The sequence below is a fragment of the Cherax quadricarinatus genome, chromosome 34 (assembly GCF_038502225.1).
Source record: "Cherax quadricarinatus isolate ZL_2023a chromosome 34, ASM3850222v1, whole genome shotgun sequence".
NCBI lineage: Eukaryota > Metazoa > Arthropoda > Malacostraca > Decapoda > Parastacidae > Cherax > Cherax quadricarinatus.
In genome coordinates, this window is record NC_091325.1 from 16,189,909 (window position 1) to 16,210,831 (window position 20,923).

The window sequence follows — 20,923 nt, forward strand, 5'->3', positions numbered from 1 at the left end:
CAATTATGTCTTGCATGAAATTGGGTGTGTACTTAACAACTATGTCTTGGATGAACCAGTGTAAGTATTCTATTATTATTATTATTATTATTATTATTATTATTATTATTATTATTATTATTATTATTATTATTAATCCTCGAAGGGTTACTTTTAAGATACTGCCATATTTTTTTTCTTTCATTTTCTTTTTCTCCATCTTATTTCGCTAGTTTCACTCATAACTCAAGGAGCTTCTCAACAGCTTCAGATATTCAACGATTGTGTACGGTAACGAGGACCAAATTCTTGGAACAACTGACATGTTCCCTCGCCCCATGAACAAGGTTATAGGACCTATTCCCAGCAACATGGAATCTCTGGGATAGCTTCCAAAACCCTCAGTGGCGTTGTTTCGAACGTTCAAAACAGATGCCTCAAAATTCGACGACGGGAGTGAGTGAAATTCAAATGTGCAAGCCTCATACACACTTGGATAAACCCCATACACACCTGTGTACACCTCAAACACAACACTGTATACCTCACATACACACACACCTGTGTATAATGTATACACAATAGACACCTGTGAAAACTTCATGCACACCTGTGTATACTGTGTATGAGGTATACATATACACACCTGTGTATAGCTCATATACACTTGTGCATTCTTCATAAACACCTGTGTATACTTCAAACACACTTGTGTATGCTTCATACACACTTGTGTATGCTTCATACACACTTGTGTATGCTTCATACACACTTGTGTATGCTTCATACACACTTGTGTATGCTTCATACACACATGTGTATGCTTCATACACACTTGTGTATGCTTCATACACACCTGTATATGCTTCATATACACCTGTATACTTCATACACACCTGTGTATATACATACACACCTATGTATACCTTACATCCGTGTATCCCTCGTACACACCTGTGTATATCTCATATACACTTATGTATACTTCATATATATATGTATACTTCATATATATATGTATACTTCATAAACACTTGTGTATATCTCATACACACCTGAGTATATCGCATACACACCTGCGTATATTTCATAAATGTGAACACCACATAAACACTTGTTTGTACCTCATACACACCTATGTATAAGGCATACACAGGTGTGTATACCTCATGCACACTTGCCTATGCCTCCCACACACGTGTATGCCTCATACACACACCTGTGTATGCCTCATACACACCTGCTCAGTATTCCTACTTACCTGCTTCTCGCGCCAGCAAATCCGATCAAGATTCCATTTGCAGTTTCCTTAATAAGACGATCAATCAGGCTGCCAATATATACACTTTGAAGATACATTCTGAAGACACACTACCAAGATACATTCTGAAGACACACTACCAAGATACATTCTGAAGACACACTACCAAGATACATTCTATCAAAATATACACGGTTAAGATATAGTCTGGTAAGATACAATCTGTCACGTTGCATTCTGTCAAAATACACTGTCAACACACACTGTCAACACACACTGTCAACACACACTGTCAACACACACGATCAGCATACACTGTCAATACAAGCTGTCAACACACACACACACACACACATATATATATATAGCTTTAAGACGAGGTATGACAAAGCTCAGGGAGCAGAGAGAGGACCTAGTAGCGATCAGTGAAGAGGCGGGGCCAGGAGCTGAGTCTCGACCCCTGCAACCACAATTAGTTGAGTGCAATTAGGTGAGTACACACTGTCAACACACACTATCAACATACACTGTCACAACTCACTGTCAACATACCCTATCAACACAAGCTGTCAACACACAGTCAACATGTGCTGTCAACACAAGCTGTAATCTCATACACTGTCAACATATACTGTCAACACAAGCTGTCAACACAAGCTGTCAACACACACAGTGTCAACATATAGTGTCAACACAAGCTGTCAACACACACACTGTCAACATACCCTGTCAACACAAGCTGTCAACACACACACTGTCAGCATACTCTGTCAACACAAGCTGTCAACACACACACTGTCAACATATACTGTCAACACACACACACACACACACACACACACACACACACACACACACACACACACACACACACACACTGTCAACACACACAATCAAAATACACTCTAGGTAGGTACAAACTGTCAATATATACTCTGTATAGATACATTCTGTTATCATGCACTATCATCATACACTGTGAACATACACTCGGTACAGGTGCACTCTCTTAAGACACAGTGTGAAGGCAACAAACAGTGGAGAGGCGGGGGCCAGGAGCTGTGACTCGATCCCTTCAACCACAACTAGGCGAGTACACACACGAGGTATAGCACAATTTAACTAGGACAATTGTTTCGCTCTGTGTAGAGCGCTAATCAAGTTTCGTTACTCTACACGGAGCGAAACGTTGTCCAGTAAACATGTGCAGCCTCTTGGTTTTCCTCACTCGTGTAGTTAAATCATCTGGACCTACAATGCGTCAATATCTGTACGTTCCTAGCCATGACAAATTTTATAACGGTGTTACATAGCTCGGTTGCAAGTGCACTTAGCTCACACATTGAGGTCAGTGGTTCGATCCCCGGTACAGGTGGAAACATTAGGAATGTCCCTGTTCACCTAGCCGACTGGTGTGGGTCGCATCCTGAGACATCAATAACCTAGTTTGCCCGAAATGCTCTGCATAACAAGGGGCTTTCTATATAGTATTTCATTGAAATCAGCTATGGTCTGTAACATGTACTTGTAGAAATAAAGATTATTGTTATTAGTAGTTGTAGTAATAGTAGTAGTAGTATTAGCAGTAGTAGTAGTAGTAGTAATAGTAGTAGTAGTATAAAAGCTCTTTGATTAACTTAACCTAAATTAACTTACGCACGTATTGTGGTTAACCTCCATTTACGCAATAAATTACGTCTAACAAGGGAGAGAGAAACGTTGCTGAATAAAGCGTCGGTAACCCAACGCTCTGTGTTAAAGGTTGGAGGCCAAGATGCGCTAGACGTTTTGGTGCAAGGCAGTCAGCAGCAAGGCAGGCTCTTCTGCGAATTCTAAACATTGTAAAAATCTCGCGTCGGCCAGTGTATGCAGGGGATGAGATGAAATAGCTAACGCCACCTGCCTGAATGCTGGCTGCCTTGGATCAAAACATCTACCGTTGGCTGGGTGGTTAGAGCACTGCATACCTTGTCCCAAGGTTCGTAGGTTCGAGTCTCCTTCAGCCGGAGATTAGTGTTTGTAAATATTTCGCCTGTTCTGTGAATTCTAAACATACATACATAAATATATATATATATATATATATATATATATATATATATATATATATATATATATATATATATATATATATATATATATATATATATATATGTCGTGCCGAATAGGCAGAACTTGCGATCTTGGCTTAAATAGCAACGTTCATCTTGCCATATACGACAAGCGAAAATTTGTGTATGCAATAATTTCGCCAAAATCATTCTGAACCTAACGAAAAAAATATATTTCACTGTGTTTGTTTAGTTTTAAATTATTGTAAACAAATCTAAAATAAATTTAGTTGGGTTAGGCTAAAATAAATTGTTCTTGTTATAATAAGGTTAGGTAAGTTTTCTGAGATTCTTCTGGTGCAAAATAAAAATTTTTTACATTAACATTAATGAAAAAATATATCTTTAAACGTATAGGAGAAAATTTTAGAAAGGCCTTAATTTTAAATGAGTTCTTGCTAATTGAAGAGTTTTACATATTCGGCACGACATATATATATATATATATATATATATATATATATATATATATATATATATATATAATGTCGTGCCGAATATGTAAAACTGGTCAATTAGCAAGAACTCATTTAAAATTAAGTCCTTTCTAAAATTTTCTCCTATACGTTTAAAGATATATTTTTTCATTAATGTTAATGTAAAAAATTTTTATTTTGCACCAGAAGAATCTTAGAAAACTTACCTAACCTTATTATAACAAGAACAATTTATTTTAGCCTAACCCAACTAAATTTATTTTAGATTTGTTTACAATAATTTAAAACTAAACAAACACAGTGAAATATATTTTTTTCGTTAGGTTCAGAATGATTTTGGCGAAATTATTGCATACACAAATTTTCGCTTGTCGTATATGGCAAGATGAACGTTGCTATTTAAGCCAAGATCGCAAGTTCTGCCTATTCGGCACGACATATATATATATATATATATATATATATATATATATATATATATATATATATATATGCAAGTAATTCGCAAGAGCAGGCGAAATATACACAAACACTGATCTCTGGCTGAAGGAGACTCGAACCTACGAACCTTGGAACAAGGTATGCAGTGCTTTACCAATCTACCCACACTGGACCAATACCTTGGAGTCCAGCTTGCGCTAGACTTTGATCCAAGGCAGCCAGCTTTCAGGGAGAAGTCTTACAGCTTTTCATCTCATTCCCTGCATGCATCAGCCTCACTAGAGATATTAACAATGCATGGAATTCACAAGAGCAGGCGGATGAGATGAAAAGCTGTAAGCCTTCTCCCTGAAAGCCTTGGATCAAAGTCCAGCTGGACTCCAAGGTATTGGTCCAGTGTGGGTAGATTGGTAAAGCACTGCGTACCTTGTTCCAAGGTTCGTAGGTTCGAGTCTGGCAAAACATTTAGGATATAGATACCAAAGTGTTACAGGTGTGTCTTATTCATCGTTCTTGCAGAAAGGTGGGGACCATCAAATGATATACAGGGGAATCTCCATACTCGAACAGCTACGTACTCAGTTCGGTACTCGAACGGTTTTCTCGGTAAAAAAAAATCGCTCGGTAGTCGACCACACAAACACGAACTGCCAGAACATGTGCGCCAGTCTCCCTGCAGCTGTCGCTCAGTCGAAAACTCCGCTGAACTTCACTGTAAACTATTTCGTGTTTCTTTGCATTTTTGGGTGTTTTTTTTTTTTTTATATTGTAAGTCACCATGGTGCCTAAGAAGATTAGTGATACCAAAAAGAAAATTGCTTAGTTTGTGTTTGCCCTGTTGTGAACACCGCCTCTGCCTCCCAATATAATATGCGTTTTATTATTAATTTCGGCGTCATTATTGTACTTCTAGGTTATCTATTGTGTTTCTGATATCAAGTTGGAATAAATATGATAGATAACCTTTATTACTAATAGCGTAATTACATAACATTGTATTCGCGTCATTGCTAGTATCCAGCTATCAAAACGACTCTTCAGATACTGAATGCTCCTTCTGGCCGCTCCCTCTCTCCTATAGCTCCTCAAACTTCGGAACGCCCCGCTTATATTACGCTTGCATTCCATTTTGAATTTTTATTCACACAAAAAATAGAAGATTTAAAGTTATGCAGACTACTGCATTATTGAAAAAAAATGGTATAAATAATATCAGCACATTTATGAAAGCATATTAGACCCACCAGTTGACGTGTATCGGAAGCGTGACATGATTTGTTTACTCTTGAACAACAAAAGTCGAACATTTCCGCTACTTTGAGCTCAATTTCTAGGTACTTTCATTCAGTAAATCATTCAAAATCATCTCTGTTTCTGTAATATATCTTTCATTCTATCCAATGAGACCAAGAAAACGAGAATACAGTCATAAATACCATACGAAAATACACCGCAGTGCCACTGTAAATGTATTTTTGTAGGGTCTGAAACGGATTAATCAAATTAACGTTATTCCTTATGGGAAAAATTCGATCGGTACTCAAACAGATCGGCACTCTAGAACGAATTAAGTTCGAGTACCGAGGTTCCACTGTACTATGCTAGGAAGCATATCTTGCGATTAGCAGAGGATCGAGCCTCCACCACTTCTCATTATTTTAATTTTCAAGCATTCTTCCAGTGTGCATTATTACACGTGAAGCGCTAAACTCTTATGGGTCATTCAGAGCAAGAAGTGGTAGAGGCTGAATGTTGCCTTCACACTGCCAAGTTTTACCTGGCTGTGAATAGTGTGTGTGGACTCAGTCAAGTGGAGTGTCGGGAAGACGGAAAGTGAAAAATATAAGACTGGTCAAACACTACAGCAGGTCTACTGGCTCATACAAGGCAGGTCCTTCTCAAAACGAACCATTCCCACGCTAGGAGAGACGAGGACAAAGACACGGACAACAGAAGAACGGATAATCATTATGAACGCGTGGGTTATACAGTGCCTGGCAAATTGGAGATAATAGAGCTTGATCCGAGGATTTGGATGGTAGTTTCAATCCTTGGGCTCAGTAGCTCTTCACTAGCAACAACTAGATGACTGAAGATTGGAGGACAAGTATGACAGCCGGGTAATTAAGAACAGAGAGGGAGACACGTGCAAAGAATATTAAGATATAACCAAGCCACCAGGATAGAACGAGGAAGAAAAGACTACGTTAAAAAAGAAGAGATTTGAGTTATTTACAGTTGAAAATGTTCCAGCGGCTACACCCTTAATTCAAAGTTACATTCACATAGATAAGGTTTTTTTGGCACGGCACGAAAACCACAGTAGATTTTTTTTTTTTTCAAAAATTTTTTTTTATACAAAAAATTAAAATACAACAAGTTAATAATCTTTCATGTGTTTCTTCATTATGACACAGTTTATACAATAACAGCAAATCTACAAATTAGACAGATAAGCACAATTTACTAGGCACTATTAGTCTCATTTTAAACATTCCGAGTATTTGTTGAAGGTTAGGCTAGGTAAATTCGTCAGGAAGCAAGTGTTTCCTTATGCGGGTCTTAGTTACATAACAATCCGCAGCTGGAGCTTTTGGTCATCTGATCGAGGCCTTCCGCTAGCTTACTGGCCCACTCTTTTAAAAATTATAGTTGTTATAACCATTAATTTTTAATAATTTGTTGAAGGAAAAGCACATCGGCATTAAAAACCTGATCTATCAGGTTTTTATATACCCTCCCTGTTACCAGCATTCTCACGACACAGATCACAGATTTTCATAGAAGCAAGGCTAATTGTGAACCAGATATTCATAGATTATAATGAACTATGCATGATCCCTTTATTTCTCAGTCATCATGTACTCCGTGAAGTGTGTCGAACCTAACGTGATCCATTTATATTTAATGAGGCGTAAAACCGTAGCATGAGTCACGGGCTCATCTACTATGAAACTAAAGGGCCCCTAATCTCGGAAGGGCCCCAGAAGCGACTTTGGTCCACATTGCTTAAAATTTTTTGATCTAATGTATGAGAAAGGATCGCGAAGGGGTCCCCATAACAGCTCAAGCTTCAGGGCTCCAAAAATATAGGTCCGCCACTGGCTCGGGTAAGTCAGCGGATGCGTGGGGCTGAACTAGTCATTATATAGCTAAGTCCCCTCGTCAGGAGAGATTTTTCCTGACGAAGACAAGATTACCACAAGTTCGTCATTGCGATAAGCGTTGTATTTTGTTCCTCCATCACAGGTATCACTATACTATACCGAAAGCCGACAAAGAAGCCTCCCAACCTGTTCAGCTTTCTGTCGCCGCTGTCACTGGACGTCTGGCTCTACATGGCTACAGCCTACCTTGCTATCTCTCTACTCCTCTTCGTGTTGGCAAGGTCAGAAAATTCATTTTTTTTAATGGTATGTTGTGTAGGTGCACTGGAAGAAGTCAGGTGTGTGTGCTTGGTGTTGTATTGGTGCACTGTAGAAGGGATAAGTGTGTGTGCTCGGTGTTGCATTGGTCCACTGCAGAAGGGATAAGTGTGTGTGTTTGGTGTTATATTGGTGCAATGTAGAAGGGATAAGTGTGCGTGCTTGGTGCTGTATTGGCGCACTGGAAGGAGGGTTAAGTGTGTGTGTGCTTGGTGTTGTGTATACTATTGTGTGTATTGTTTTTATGTTTGCAGGTGTGTTCGTGTATGTGCCGCGTTCTAGAGAATATGTGAGCGTAGTGTTTATTATTGTGAGTGGGTTTCATAACGTGTAGTTTTAGGTATGTGCGACAGTGAGTGTGATTATGCCTGCGAAGTTATGTAGTGTAAAGTTGTGTGTGTGTGTGTGTGTACGTATACTCACCTAATTGTACTCGCCTAATTGTGGTTGCAGGGGTCGAGACTCAGCTCCTGGCCCCGCCTCTTCACTACTGGGTCCTCCCTCTAACTGCTCCATGAGCTTTATCATACCTCGTCTTAAAACTATGTATGGTTCCTGCCTCCACTACATCGCTTGCCAGACTATTCCACTTCCTAACAACTCTGTAGCTGAAGAAATACTTCCTAACATCCCTTTGACTCATCTGAGTCTTCAGCTTCCAATTGTGACCCCTTGTTTCTGTGTCCCATCTCTAGAACATCCTGTCTCTGTCGTGTTTGTATGTGTGTGCGTGTTTGCGTGTGTGTGTATGTGTGTTTAGTGTTCGTATCTGAGTCGTACACCTACAAAAGTTGACGTCCTGGTAGTGTTGTATATTTGTATACAATTGTATGCAGCAATGTGGTCATTAAAATACACATTTAATGTATATTTTTTATGTACATTATTTTTATGCAAGGGCTATCGGAGATTCATCTGAAGTGGGATGTCGGCACGCTTCTGGCTACGCAGTAACTGACTGAATGACGAGGAAAGTGTTTTCTCTTTCTCAGGTTACCATCCCTCGGTGGGAGACGGCCGGTGTGTTATTTATTTTAATTATATACAATGACGATCCCGTCAAACATAAATATGATACATTCTGAGAAATTATACTGCTTGAGTGTTCTGATGTATGAATTTACACATGTATGTATAACTATGTAAAAATGCATGAAATATTGTCAAAATACATTTTAAGAAAGTTATTTTCGTTGCTTCCTGTATAATATTACTAACCAAGTTATTAATTATTTCAGCCTTAGAATACTAATCATTCTGAGAAGAGCTTCTCTGTGCATGTTAGGTTGTATTATCCATGTCATTATCATACATGTCAGTATCACCTATGTCAGTACCATTCATGTTAGTATCATCCATGTTAGTATCATCCATGTTAGTATCATCCATGTTAGTATCATCCATGTTAGTATCATCCATGTTAGTATCATCCATGTTAGTATCATCCATGTCATTATCATGCATGTCAATATCATGCATGCCAGTATCATCCATGTTAATATCATCCATGTCAGTATCACCCACGTCAGTATCACCCATGTCAGTATCATGCATGTCAGTATCACCCATGTCAGTATCACCCATGTCAGCATCATGCATGTCAGTATCATGCATGTCAGTATCATGCATGTCAGTATCACCTATGTCAGTACCATCCATGTTAGTATCATCCATGTTAGTATCATCCATGTTAGTATCATCCATGTTAGTATCATCCATGTTAGTATCATCCATGTTAGTATCATCCATGTCAGTATCATGCATGTCAGTATCATGCATGTCAGTATCACCCATGTCAGTATCACCCATGTCAGCATCATGCATGTCAGTATCATGCATGTCAGTATCATGCATGTCAGTATCACCCATGTCAGTATCACCCATGTCAGTATCACCCATGTCAGCATCATGCATGTCAGTATCATCCATATCAGTATCATCCATATCAGTATCACCCATGTCAGTATCATGCATGTCAGTATCATGCATGTCAGTAACATCCATGTCAGTATCACCCATGTCAGTATTATGCATGTCAGTATCACCCATGTCAGTATCATGCATGTCAGTATCACCCATGTCAGTATCATGCATGTCAGTATCCGTGTCAGTACCATCCATGTCAGTATCACCCATGTCAGTATCATGCATGTCAGTATCACGTATGTCAGTATCATGCATGTCAGTATCATGCATGTCAGTATCATGCATGTCAGTATCATGCATGTCAGTAACATGCATGTCAGTATCACCCATGTCAGTATCACCCATGTCAGTATCACCCATGTCAGTATCATCAGTATCATCGGTGTCAGTATCACCCATGTCAGTGTCATTCACATCAGTACCATCCATGTCAGTATCATCAGTGTCAGTATCATCCATATCAGTACTATCGGTGTCAGTATCATCCATGGCAGTAAAATCCAGCTAGAATATGAGGTAAAGGTGTATAATTAGCCAGTATGTCTGACTCGCGATTAACGGATGGAGGATCGAGCCTTCAACACTCCTTGCGCTGACTGACCCGGAAGAATTTAACACTATATAAAAATATTAATGAGGATTACCTTAGATGGTAGCGCATGGTTTCTGAGATAGGCCTTGGCAGGTATATTAACCAGTATAGGGTCTACATAATAGCCTAAGACATGTTAAGGGGCCTCGGTAAGCATAATAAAGCTACTGAGATGAGCCTTTGAAGCAGGAGACTACTAAGACTACAGTAGTAGGTAGGCTAAGGCTATATAGCAACAGTGTGAGACTTCAAATATACACCGGCCACTAGTCAGCTGCCCCGCCTGACGTTATCCTGACAGGTTCTCGCCCTACGAGTGGTCCAACCCACACCCGTGCGACCAGTCCCCAGACAAACTCGACAATGAATTTTCTCTCCTCAACTGCCTCTGGTTCTGCATCGGTTCCCTAATGCAACAGGGAGGAGATCTCCTGCCGAAGTAAGGAGGAGACAAGAAGAAGAGAATGATAAAATGTGTTAGAAATAATAATTGTTTTTACCCTTACCTGGATGATAACTCCAGTGTTTAGTTTGGTGTCGGATTGCTTTTCATGTATTCTCTTTTGTTTAATTTGGAGGCTTATCAGCAATGCTTGCTCGTTGGAACTTATAAATATTTCACACTGTTAAATCTAGTTCCCAGAGTTAGCATTAAGAGTGACAAATCCCCCCATTCATAAGCTTTGAATGTACCCCTTTCCCCCTCCCTTGCATTCCCTTAAAATTTCTAAAACATTTCCCTGTGTTCGAAGAAGAATCTTTGCAAGCTACTTGAATAACAGATTGACAACCCTGACACTGACACGCACAATACTGCTATTATTGGTTTACCGCCATTGTTTTGTCAGGTTTACCACCTGGCGTTGGGAAATTTATGTCCAGAGAATGTATTCCATTTTCCGATACTCTGATCCATAAGCAACTGTATCGGTTCGACCAAGCCTTAGTCACTCAGCCAGGTCAACAGCTGACGCAGTAGTCAGTCAGTCAGCCAGCCAGCCACTAATACACTAAGTCCAAGGGATCAAAAGACCAATCCATCACTTACTCTGAGGGGTCACTGAGACCGTCATCAGCAACACTGTACAGTGTGTGTAGGTTCCTTGGAACACTTTACGGTGTGTGTAGGTTGAAGCACTGCACAATGTGTGTGCTTTTCCGGAACAATACCATATGTGTGGGTTCTCCGAAACACTGTATAATGGGTGAATGTTCTCAGGAATACTGTACCATGTATATGTTTTTGTCTGGCTGGAGTTGCTTGCATCTGCTTCCTCTCCTAAATGCTTACGCCCCAGAGGGAAGATTTTCGTGTAAATATTCTGTAATTTCACTGATGCAGAAAACCGAAGGCATGTGGGATGCGCTAAACCATTATGATTCATTCAGCATCTTTAGGAATGGAAGGATATCAAGCTAGATTCAAGGGTGCCGTCCATTCCTCACTTCGAGAGCCGTTCACCGACATCAGAGCACCTCTCTTGAAGTGGGAAAAAAATACTTGAACATCTTCCCTACCGTATGTTTTGCGTTTAGTGTTGTCTACCATGTGTCCGACTCTGTCCCCCTTACTCCACAGGTTAAGTCCCTATGAATGGATCGAATCCTATCCGTGCAGACAAGAGGAAGACAGAACTAGGGAAAATCAGTATAATCTCTTCAATTCTCTCTGGTTTACAATGGGCAGCCTACTACAGCAAGGCACAGAGCAGCAGCCCAAGTAAGCCTCACGTAACCTTGCAGGCGCTAGGCTTGGGAAGCTTCAAAACAGAAAAATACATTTTTTTCACGAATTAGTTTATTTTGCAGTATCCTTAATGGTTACCGGACATTAGTGGAAACCAGTTGCTAGTGATCATTAGATTCTAGTGAGCATTAGATACTAGTGGTTACTAGATATTAGTGTAGGGAGTAGTGGAAACTACAACACATCTTAACTAGTGAACAAACCACGGTACGGTTTGGGGATTGAACTCGCGGCAAGTGAGTCGTAAAATTCCAGGCCAGCGCGTAAACCACTGGGCTAAGTCTACCAACTTATATATTCCATCATACAGTATCTCGAGATTCGTATTAAAATAGTTCACCTCAATACTTGCTCCTTGAGATTTAAAAAAAAAATTCTTAGTAGAGAATAAAACTATGCGGAACAATTCGTTCTTAGTCACAACAATAAATTTCGAAAATGGAAACTTAGTTTGAAGTGTGTGTGTGTGTGTGTGTGTGTGTGTGTGTGTGTGTGTGTGTGTGTGTGTGTGTATGTGTGTGAATGAGAAAACACTTATGCCGATACATGTAAAAACTTCAGTTAGGTTCATTACCAACCTTAAATTAAATGTATCAGAAGAAAATATTTGAAAAAAAGTAGTGTTGTGTTGAGCAAACCACGATAGGTCCTCCATGACAGAACGTTTCCTTATACAAGTTAAAAGTTGTCTATCAGAAAAATGCTTTATTTCACTCGGGAATTTATGTACATTTCCTTCTTCACCTGGGAACTACATACAACTGAACCTGATAAAGAACGTGTTGTCCGGTTTGAATATTTTCATTATAATTTTGTTCCAAACTCTCATGCTACCTGGACGCAAACATTCAGAGTAAAATATATCTAACGTAGCCTATGTGGCATAAACCTTCCTCTGTTAAGTACAACTCTTACCTAACAGTGCGCTCCCACAAGGATAATTTAAGTGTCCCCAGCAACATCTTGCTTCACTCTCTACATACTAGATGTCCTACATTCTCTGACGGCCTTTGTCTTCGCTGTTTATATCTCCGGCAATTGTTTCCCTCTCAAGCGAATCCTTTATACGAAAATAAGTTCTTCTATTGGCCAACAATCGTGTTTACCTTTCAGAAAAAGCCTCTCTAAAAAGCATACTCTTCCACTGGCCTCTGTATTTGTATTCCCAAGAACTGAGTCCTCCAGCAGAACCCTTTCCCTGGTAACAAGTTCCTCCGTAAGCAAGAATGTGTTCCTCGCCTGCTTGCTTGTTTGTTGCTCGTGCATCCTGGTCCCCAGTGTGCCACAACCTCGGACTCGTCACCCAGTGGCTCCTTACTCTATATTACAGTAGTTCTTCCCTTAACCCAGGCAGGCAACGTGAGAAGACATAATGAATGACGTAGGTCACCAGAAGGCCTGTCTAGATCCCACAACCCCAAAACCTATTAGGTCGCCAGAACCTAAACCCTACTGATCCTAACACCAGTGCTTCTTTCTAGATTTCGCTGCCCTAAACACCGTATTAGGCAGATCTGAACAGCATGCCTCAGACGCTCCCACTGATATCAATAATTGCATGGTACTTTCAAAACAATAATACGCAAGAACATGATTATTTGGGGAAATTTTATATTTTCACTCGCGTTCTAGAGACTTGTGTATCCAAAAAACATGAATATGAAGTTAAATTCTTTAAATCCACAAACAGTAATTTATAATGGAAAAAAATCCTTTTAATAAATACATCACAGAACAGAAGTGGTGAGAGAGCCTTGCATGTCAGAGTAAGAGGGTGAGGGGCTGCCTGAAAGATTCATGTTAGTGTTGTAAGTGATGGTCTAAAATTTACTTGTGTGTTGGTGTTGAAATTCACTTAGGTGTTGTAAATGTTGGTGGTGGTGTGTTGTAGTGTAGGTCGATGGTGTGTTAGTATAGTGTTGCATGTTAGTACCTGTTATAGATAAGTGTCCCTTTGTTTTTCATTCTCTTGATAACTATAATCAGGATATTAAAAATGAAATTTCTCGTAATAATAAAAAATATAATTTAAATGAAAATATACGGAAAAACTAATATATTTGTAATGGATAATGTACGCGAGGAAAATTTTACAAATTATTAATCGCTCTTCTGTTATTTCCTCTTTTCACTCCTTCACGACTTTCCTTAATTCCCGCAACATTTTCCTTTCCTTAACCTTTCACACTTTTTTTTATCTGCTCTGATTTATATTTTTCCTAACCACTATGGTGATGCTTATCTCCCTTATTTTTTTTTATTTCTACTCTCTCACACAATACATTATACACATCTGATTTTTTCCTGATTTTCTTTCTCGTTAAATTTCCTTGGCTGTATTAATATTGTTTTTTATACTCTCTATGTCTCTGTCTTGTTATTTAATCTGATGATCTTTCTCACTTGTCTTCTAATTTAATTCCATCTTTCATTAAATGCTATCTGTCTCTGTCTGTCTGTCTGTCTCTCTCTCCTCTCTCTCTCTCTTTAATCCTTACTCCCTCATTTACACCTTTCCCCATCTCAACTCTTTCTTTATCCCTCCTTCCTCGTCACCATCTTCCCCTACATACTTACCCGTCACTGTCCATTCGCTTCACCACCTTCCATCACTACTCTTCCCCGTCACTACTCATTCCCTTCACTCCCCTTCCCTTTACTCCGCTTCTCTTCACTCTCCTTCCCTTTCACTTCCCTTCTCTTTACTCTTCCTCACTCCCCTTTCCTTTCACTCCCTTTCTCTTCCCTTCCCTCCCCTTCCTTTCATTCTCCTTCACTCCCCTTCCCTACACTCCCCTTCCCTACACTCCCCTTCCCTACACTCCCCTTCACCCCTTCACTCCCCATCACTTCCCTTCCCCTTGGCCACTCTGCTGCAGGGCCGTGTCCACCCGCATCGTGGCTGGTATCTGGTGGTTCTTCACACTCATCATGATCTCCTCCTACACTGCCAACCTGGCCGCATTCCTCACCGTGGAGCGCATGGAGTCGCCCATAGAGTCGGCCGAGGACCTGGCCAAGCAGACCAGGATCAAGTATGGCTCCCTCTACGGGGGCTCTACCTGGGATTTTTTCGCGTAAATATGAATTTTCAATTTAGTTTTCTTGAACGATGAATGTGTTGCGAAGTTGATGCTCACTCTTGTGCAATGTAGAGCGTTAGCTATCATTTGTCAAAGGCACAATAGATAGACGTTTAAACGTGGTGTGTGTGCGTGTGTGTGTGTGTGTGTGTGTGTGTGTGTGTGTGTGTGTGTGTGTGTGTGCGTGTGCGTGTGCGTGCGCGTGCGCGTGCGTACTAACCTGCTGGCATCGCTGAGAAAACTCTGTTCGCTTCGAAGCAGCTCCATATCTCTTTATATTTCTTTTCAGTAATTCCAAGATGCCAACTTACCAGAGAATGTTCAGCTTTATGGAGTCTCAAAATCCATCGGTTTACACCAAATCTAACGAGGAGGGAGTGAAGAGAGTTCAGAAGGGTGACGGGCAGTACGCCTTCATGATGGAGTCCTCCAGTATAGAGTACATCACGGAGAGGTACTGTGATCTTACGCAAGTTGGCGGACCACTCGACTCCAAGAGCTATGGCATCGCACTCCCTCCAGGTGAGACCAAGAAAACGACTCGACTTTCTTGTTTTGATTTTGGGAGGAAAATGTACCCTAACATCTAACGTCTAATTTTTGTTCTGTCGTAATCTAGTACATCTATCTATCATTTTACTGAGATATTCACTTGAAAAGTAATCCCCAGACGCCTGTGACCACAGGCAAGGGGTGGGGTGGGGGGGGGGGGTTCTGTAAGACAGCGGAAGGTCACGGTCACATGACCACAAGCTCTATTAAGCTAATCGTCATATGACTTAAGACCTGCATCAGGAGAATTTTTAATGGATTTGTACTGACAAAGCAGCTCACCATCACCAGGGTGAGGGTGACACCACTGTGAGGGTGACACCACTGTGAGGGTGACACCACTGTGGGGGTGACACCACTGTGGGGGTGACACCACTGTGGGGGTGACACCACTGTGGGGGTGACACCACTGTGGGGGTGACACCACTGTGGGGGTGACACCACTGTGGGGGTGACACCACTGTGGGGGTGACACCACTGTGGGGGTGACACCACTGTGGGGGTGACACCACTGTGGGGGTGACACCACTGTGGGGGTGACACCGCTGGAAAACTCCCTTCTGAAACGTTCATTTATTTATAATAGATTACAAGACAACAAATTTTTCTTCTTACCTTTTAGAAATTGGCACAGATGTGGCAGTCTGGAGAGTCGTTGGTACTGTGATGACCTCGAACGTCTCTCAAACTAACCATTAAATGAATGATTGTGAATGTATTTCCTTCTTTTAATCACTCTACCTTGATACACAGTTCTGACAAGACAGCTATTGAATGAGTGATGGTGAATGTGTTTCCTTCTTTGGGTTATTATGGGAAACGGCCTGTGAGGTAAAATAAAAAAAAAATAGAGTGTATTTCACGTATATGCTCAGATTTTCCACATACCTTCGCTTAAAATAGATAGTATCTCGTCTTCGATCCTATTTATCTTTCTCCTCAACTGAATCTTGTCTCACAAAACCTCAGCTTTCTGCATGACTAGAGCTTCATCACAGCATTTATTTCCCCTCTAATGAGCGTAATTGATAAATCTAAGAACTATTTTTCAGAGCACATCAGTTGATTGACCATTCATGAATTATACCCAGAAAAAAATATGCTGATTAATATGGTCAATGAATATTATTAATATAATTATGATTAATATTATTATTAAAATTAGTATTCATTGGGCCCCTTTCGGTTTTCTTCTCAAGTTATTCCGCTACTACTTTTGTTTCTAATGTTCATTCATCCTTCTGGCCTCATGGGTGGTTGGATGGTTAGGTTTAAAGCCTATCGACTGCATGAAGGTCATTATGGCCGTGTGTCATCTGTACACCACTACACAGAATATTTTATTCTCTTAAATAAAGAAAGCCTTACATATATATATATAAATATATAAATATATATATATATATATATATATATATATATATATATATATATATATATATATATATATATATATATATATATATATATATATATATGTGTGTGTGTGTGTGTGTGTGTCGTGCCGAATATGTAAAACTGGTCAATTAGCAAGAACTCATTTAAAATTAAATACTTTCTAAAATTTTCTCTTATACGTTTAAAGATATATTTTTTTCATTAATGTTGATGTAAAAATTTATAATTTTGCACCAAAAAGAACTTAGAAAACTTACCTAGCATTATAACAAGAACAATTTATTTTAGCCTAACCCAACTAAATATATTTTAGATTTGTTTACAATAATTTAATACTAAACAAACACAGTGAAATATATTTTTTTCGCTAGGTTCAAAATGATTTTGGCGAAATTATTGCATACACAAATTTTCACTTGTCCTATATGGCAAGATGAGCGTTGCTATTTAAGCCAAGATCGCAAGTTCTGCCTATTCGGCACGACATATATATATATATATATATATATATATATATATATATATATATATATATATATATATATATATATATATATATATATATATATATAATGTCGTGCCGAATAGATCAAATTAATCAGTTAGCAACAACTCGTTTAAAATTAAGTCCTTTCTAAAATTTTCTCTTACACGTTTAAATATATATTTTTTTTCATTTATGTTAATGAAAAAATTAATAATTTTTTACCAAAAAAACCCTTAGAAAACTTATCTTATTATAACAAGCGGAATTTAGTTTAGCCTAATCCAACTAAATATATTTTAGATAAGTTTACAATAATTTAATGAACAAGCAAAACTAAATATATTTTTTTCGTTAGGTTCAGAATGATTTTTGCATCGACACCATGCCCAGCCCTTCTAGGGTAGGGTAGGTGCCAGAGCCCGAGCCTTTAGCTCATAAGACTGTCATTCCCATTTGCCCCCTTGGGGCGGGGATGGCAGACCAGAGAGGCCTAGCTTGTGGCTAGGCCTGGGGACAGTTGGTCCCAAAGATGAGGAGGTACTTGTGCCTCCTCCCATGGGAGACTTAGGTCTCAGATACTCCCTAAAGAGGGAGCCAAGGCCGGGCCACCACTTGGAAAAGGCCCGGGCCGGGAGAATACCGGCTAATCTTTAATAATAAATAAATGATTTTTGATAAATTATTGCGTAAACAAATTTTCGCTTGCCATATTCGGCAGGAAGAGTTTTGTTATTTAAGTCAAAATCGGAAGTTTTACGTATTCGGCACGACATTAATATATATATATATATATATATATATATATATATATATATATATATATATATATATATATATATATATCTCTCACACAGTAAGTCCTCACTTAACGTTGTTGATAGCTTCTTGGAAACTGCGACTTTAAGCGAAACGATGTATAACGAAACCACACCTCGCTGTCCAACTCAAGCTTTTTCTGTTTTTTTGTGCCCAAAGACTTCTTGGGTGCACTGTGCACCTTTAGTACTCATTACAACAAGGTTAAATCAAGAGGTAAATGTCTGCAAAACAAAAATTGCAAGGAGTGCCACATACCACCAGGCAGTTCAAAAACAAACAATAACAAATATGACGGACGCGCAGAGCGCTTTCGTACAGCGTCGTTTATTGTCGTGCATTAGTATGATTATTGTATACTTCTTGAGTTTATTTTTCTCAACAACGTTATAACGAAACGACGTTATTCGAGGACCTGCTGTATAATATATATATATATATATATATATATATATATATATATATATATATATATATATATATATATATATACAATAAATTTAAAAATATATAAGTCATCAATTATAATACTGCATGCTGATCAATGTGCAAAATAGTTATATCAATCAGTCAAAAGAACTGAGTAGGAGAAACTAGTATTAAAATGCTTATTATTTTATTGTAATAAATGACAGTATATATATAAAATTTTATGGTCAAGTTTGGTATAGGAGAATAATAAGGAAGAGAATCCTTCACCCAAGGATCCAAGGAACCGGACTTGTCCTCCCCTTCCTTAGATCAAACCTGAATGCTTGCCCTTTCGGATTTAGCGCTTTTTCCCCTCCGATTAAATCAACGCACCCAAGAGGTGGGTTGGTTTCTCAACCGTAATTATTTTATCTCTAACTTGTGTGTGTTATAATGCTGGGCGCTGCGCCCCCCACCGCACACACAAACACACACCAGGATCCCCCTACCGCACGCTACTCAACTCTGCTGTACTCAAGCTGCAGGAGATTGGCAGACTACACGCTCTCAAACGCAAGTGGTGGAAGGAGAAACGGGGTGGGGGCACCTGCCAGGTAACACTCAAGGCCTCCACGCCCACACCTCCCCCCCCCCTTTCCTCTCTCTCCACCCCACTTTCCTATTAACCCTTCCCCCCCCACACCCTTGTAACTTTTTCTCCCACGCTATGTAACCTTTTCCAAATGCTGTGTAACCTTCCCACGCTGTGTAATGTTTTCCCGTGTCCCTGTAATCGTTCTCCATGATATGTATCCTTTCTCCATGCTATATAACCTTTTTTCATGCTGTATAACCTTTTTTCATGCTATATAACCTTTTCCCATGCTATATAACCTTTTTCCATGCTATATAACCTTTTTTCATGCTGTATAACCTTTTTTCATGCTATATAACCTTTTCCCATGCTATATAACCTTTTTCCATGCTATATAACCTTTTTTCATGCTGTATAACCTTTTTCCATGCTATATAACCTTTTTCCATGCTATATAACCTTTTTCCATGCTATATAACCTTTTTTCATGCTGTATAACCTTTTTCCATGCTATATAACCTTTTTCCATGCTATATAACCTTTTTCCATGCTATATAACCTTTTTCCATGCTATATAACCTTTTTTCCATGCTACATAACCTTTTTCCATGCTATATAACCTTTTTCCATGCTATATAACCCTTTTTCCATGCTACATAACCTTTTTCCATGCTATATAACCTTTTTCCATGCTATATAACCTTTTTCTGTGCTATATAACCTTATTCCATGCTATATAACCTCTTTCAACACGCCCCCCATAACTTTTTCCCACGTCCCTATAACATTTTCTCCGCTTCTCCATAAAAGTTTCTCTAGTTCTATAAAATTTTCTTACACTCGTATAACCATTTCCTAGTTCTCCATGACCTTCCCCTCCCCGTCATCCATAATCTTTCCGCGTCCCTATATCCTTTTTTCCCACAATTTGTTTTCCACGTACCTATAATCTCTCCCTCTATAAGCTTCACCCATGCTCACAGGTTCTCCCACTCAACAGTTCCCACGCCCTATAACCTTGCCCCATGCCCACAATCTCCCCTTACCACATTACATTACTGCCTCACAGATTCCTCATCCTCATCAAGCTCATCACGATTCCTAGGCTGCCAAACTGCTATCGTGGTTATTGTATATATCCGTAAGTCAATCACACCATCAGTTCGGGAATCATATAACTTCTATTGCTGGATGACAAGACGCACGAAACAGCGTAAGATTATATTAGAACATCTCGCTCAAGGTCGTGGGGTAAGATCTCGGGTCGGGAAAGACTAAAAGAAACTCGATAAAACTTCATAATTTGAGCGAACGTCGTAATAATGAAGTATTATCTCTGAGGAGATGGACATGCTTGCAGGCACTTGAAATATCTTATTAAGAAAAGTATCTCTGTCCTTAAACGTTGGAATGAACGAGGTCCCAGGAGGGAACCATTCCCTACAGCAGTGTCTGAAGTGCTTGCACACATGTCCTTTTCCACAACTTGTGGGTATCATGTATCACAAGTGTTCTGTTTCGTGTGTCGTTTTGTCCATATGACGGTGCGCTGCCTCTTCCAGCAACCCCTTCGCTGACAGCTATTTTGTTTACGTTTTATGACGAGTCTTCAAATATTATTTCGACACTCCGAGCATTGCCATCTGCTTGCCTGCATGAGAA

At 39.4% G+C, this 20,923-nt stretch overlaps 1 protein-coding gene across 4 annotated transcripts in view; it reads left to right on the plus strand.

Moving 5' to 3' along the window:
• Positions 1-7,480: 7,480 nt before the first annotated feature.
• Positions 7,481-20,923, plus strand: part of LOC128693649 (glutamate receptor ionotropic, kainate 2) — a gene marked incomplete at its 5' end in the record, with an annotated part of 54,241 nt that continues 40,798 nt past the window's right edge. The window contains 5 exon segments of one of the 4 annotated variants that reach the window (XM_070091197.1): positions 7,481-7,617; positions 10,474-10,611; positions 14,799-14,996; positions 15,292-15,524; positions 19,165-19,280. In XM_070091197.1, the coding sequence (XP_069947298.1) occupies positions 7,481-7,617; positions 10,474-10,611; positions 14,799-14,996; positions 15,292-15,524; positions 19,165-19,280 (822 nt within the window). 4 annotated transcript variants of the gene reach the window in all.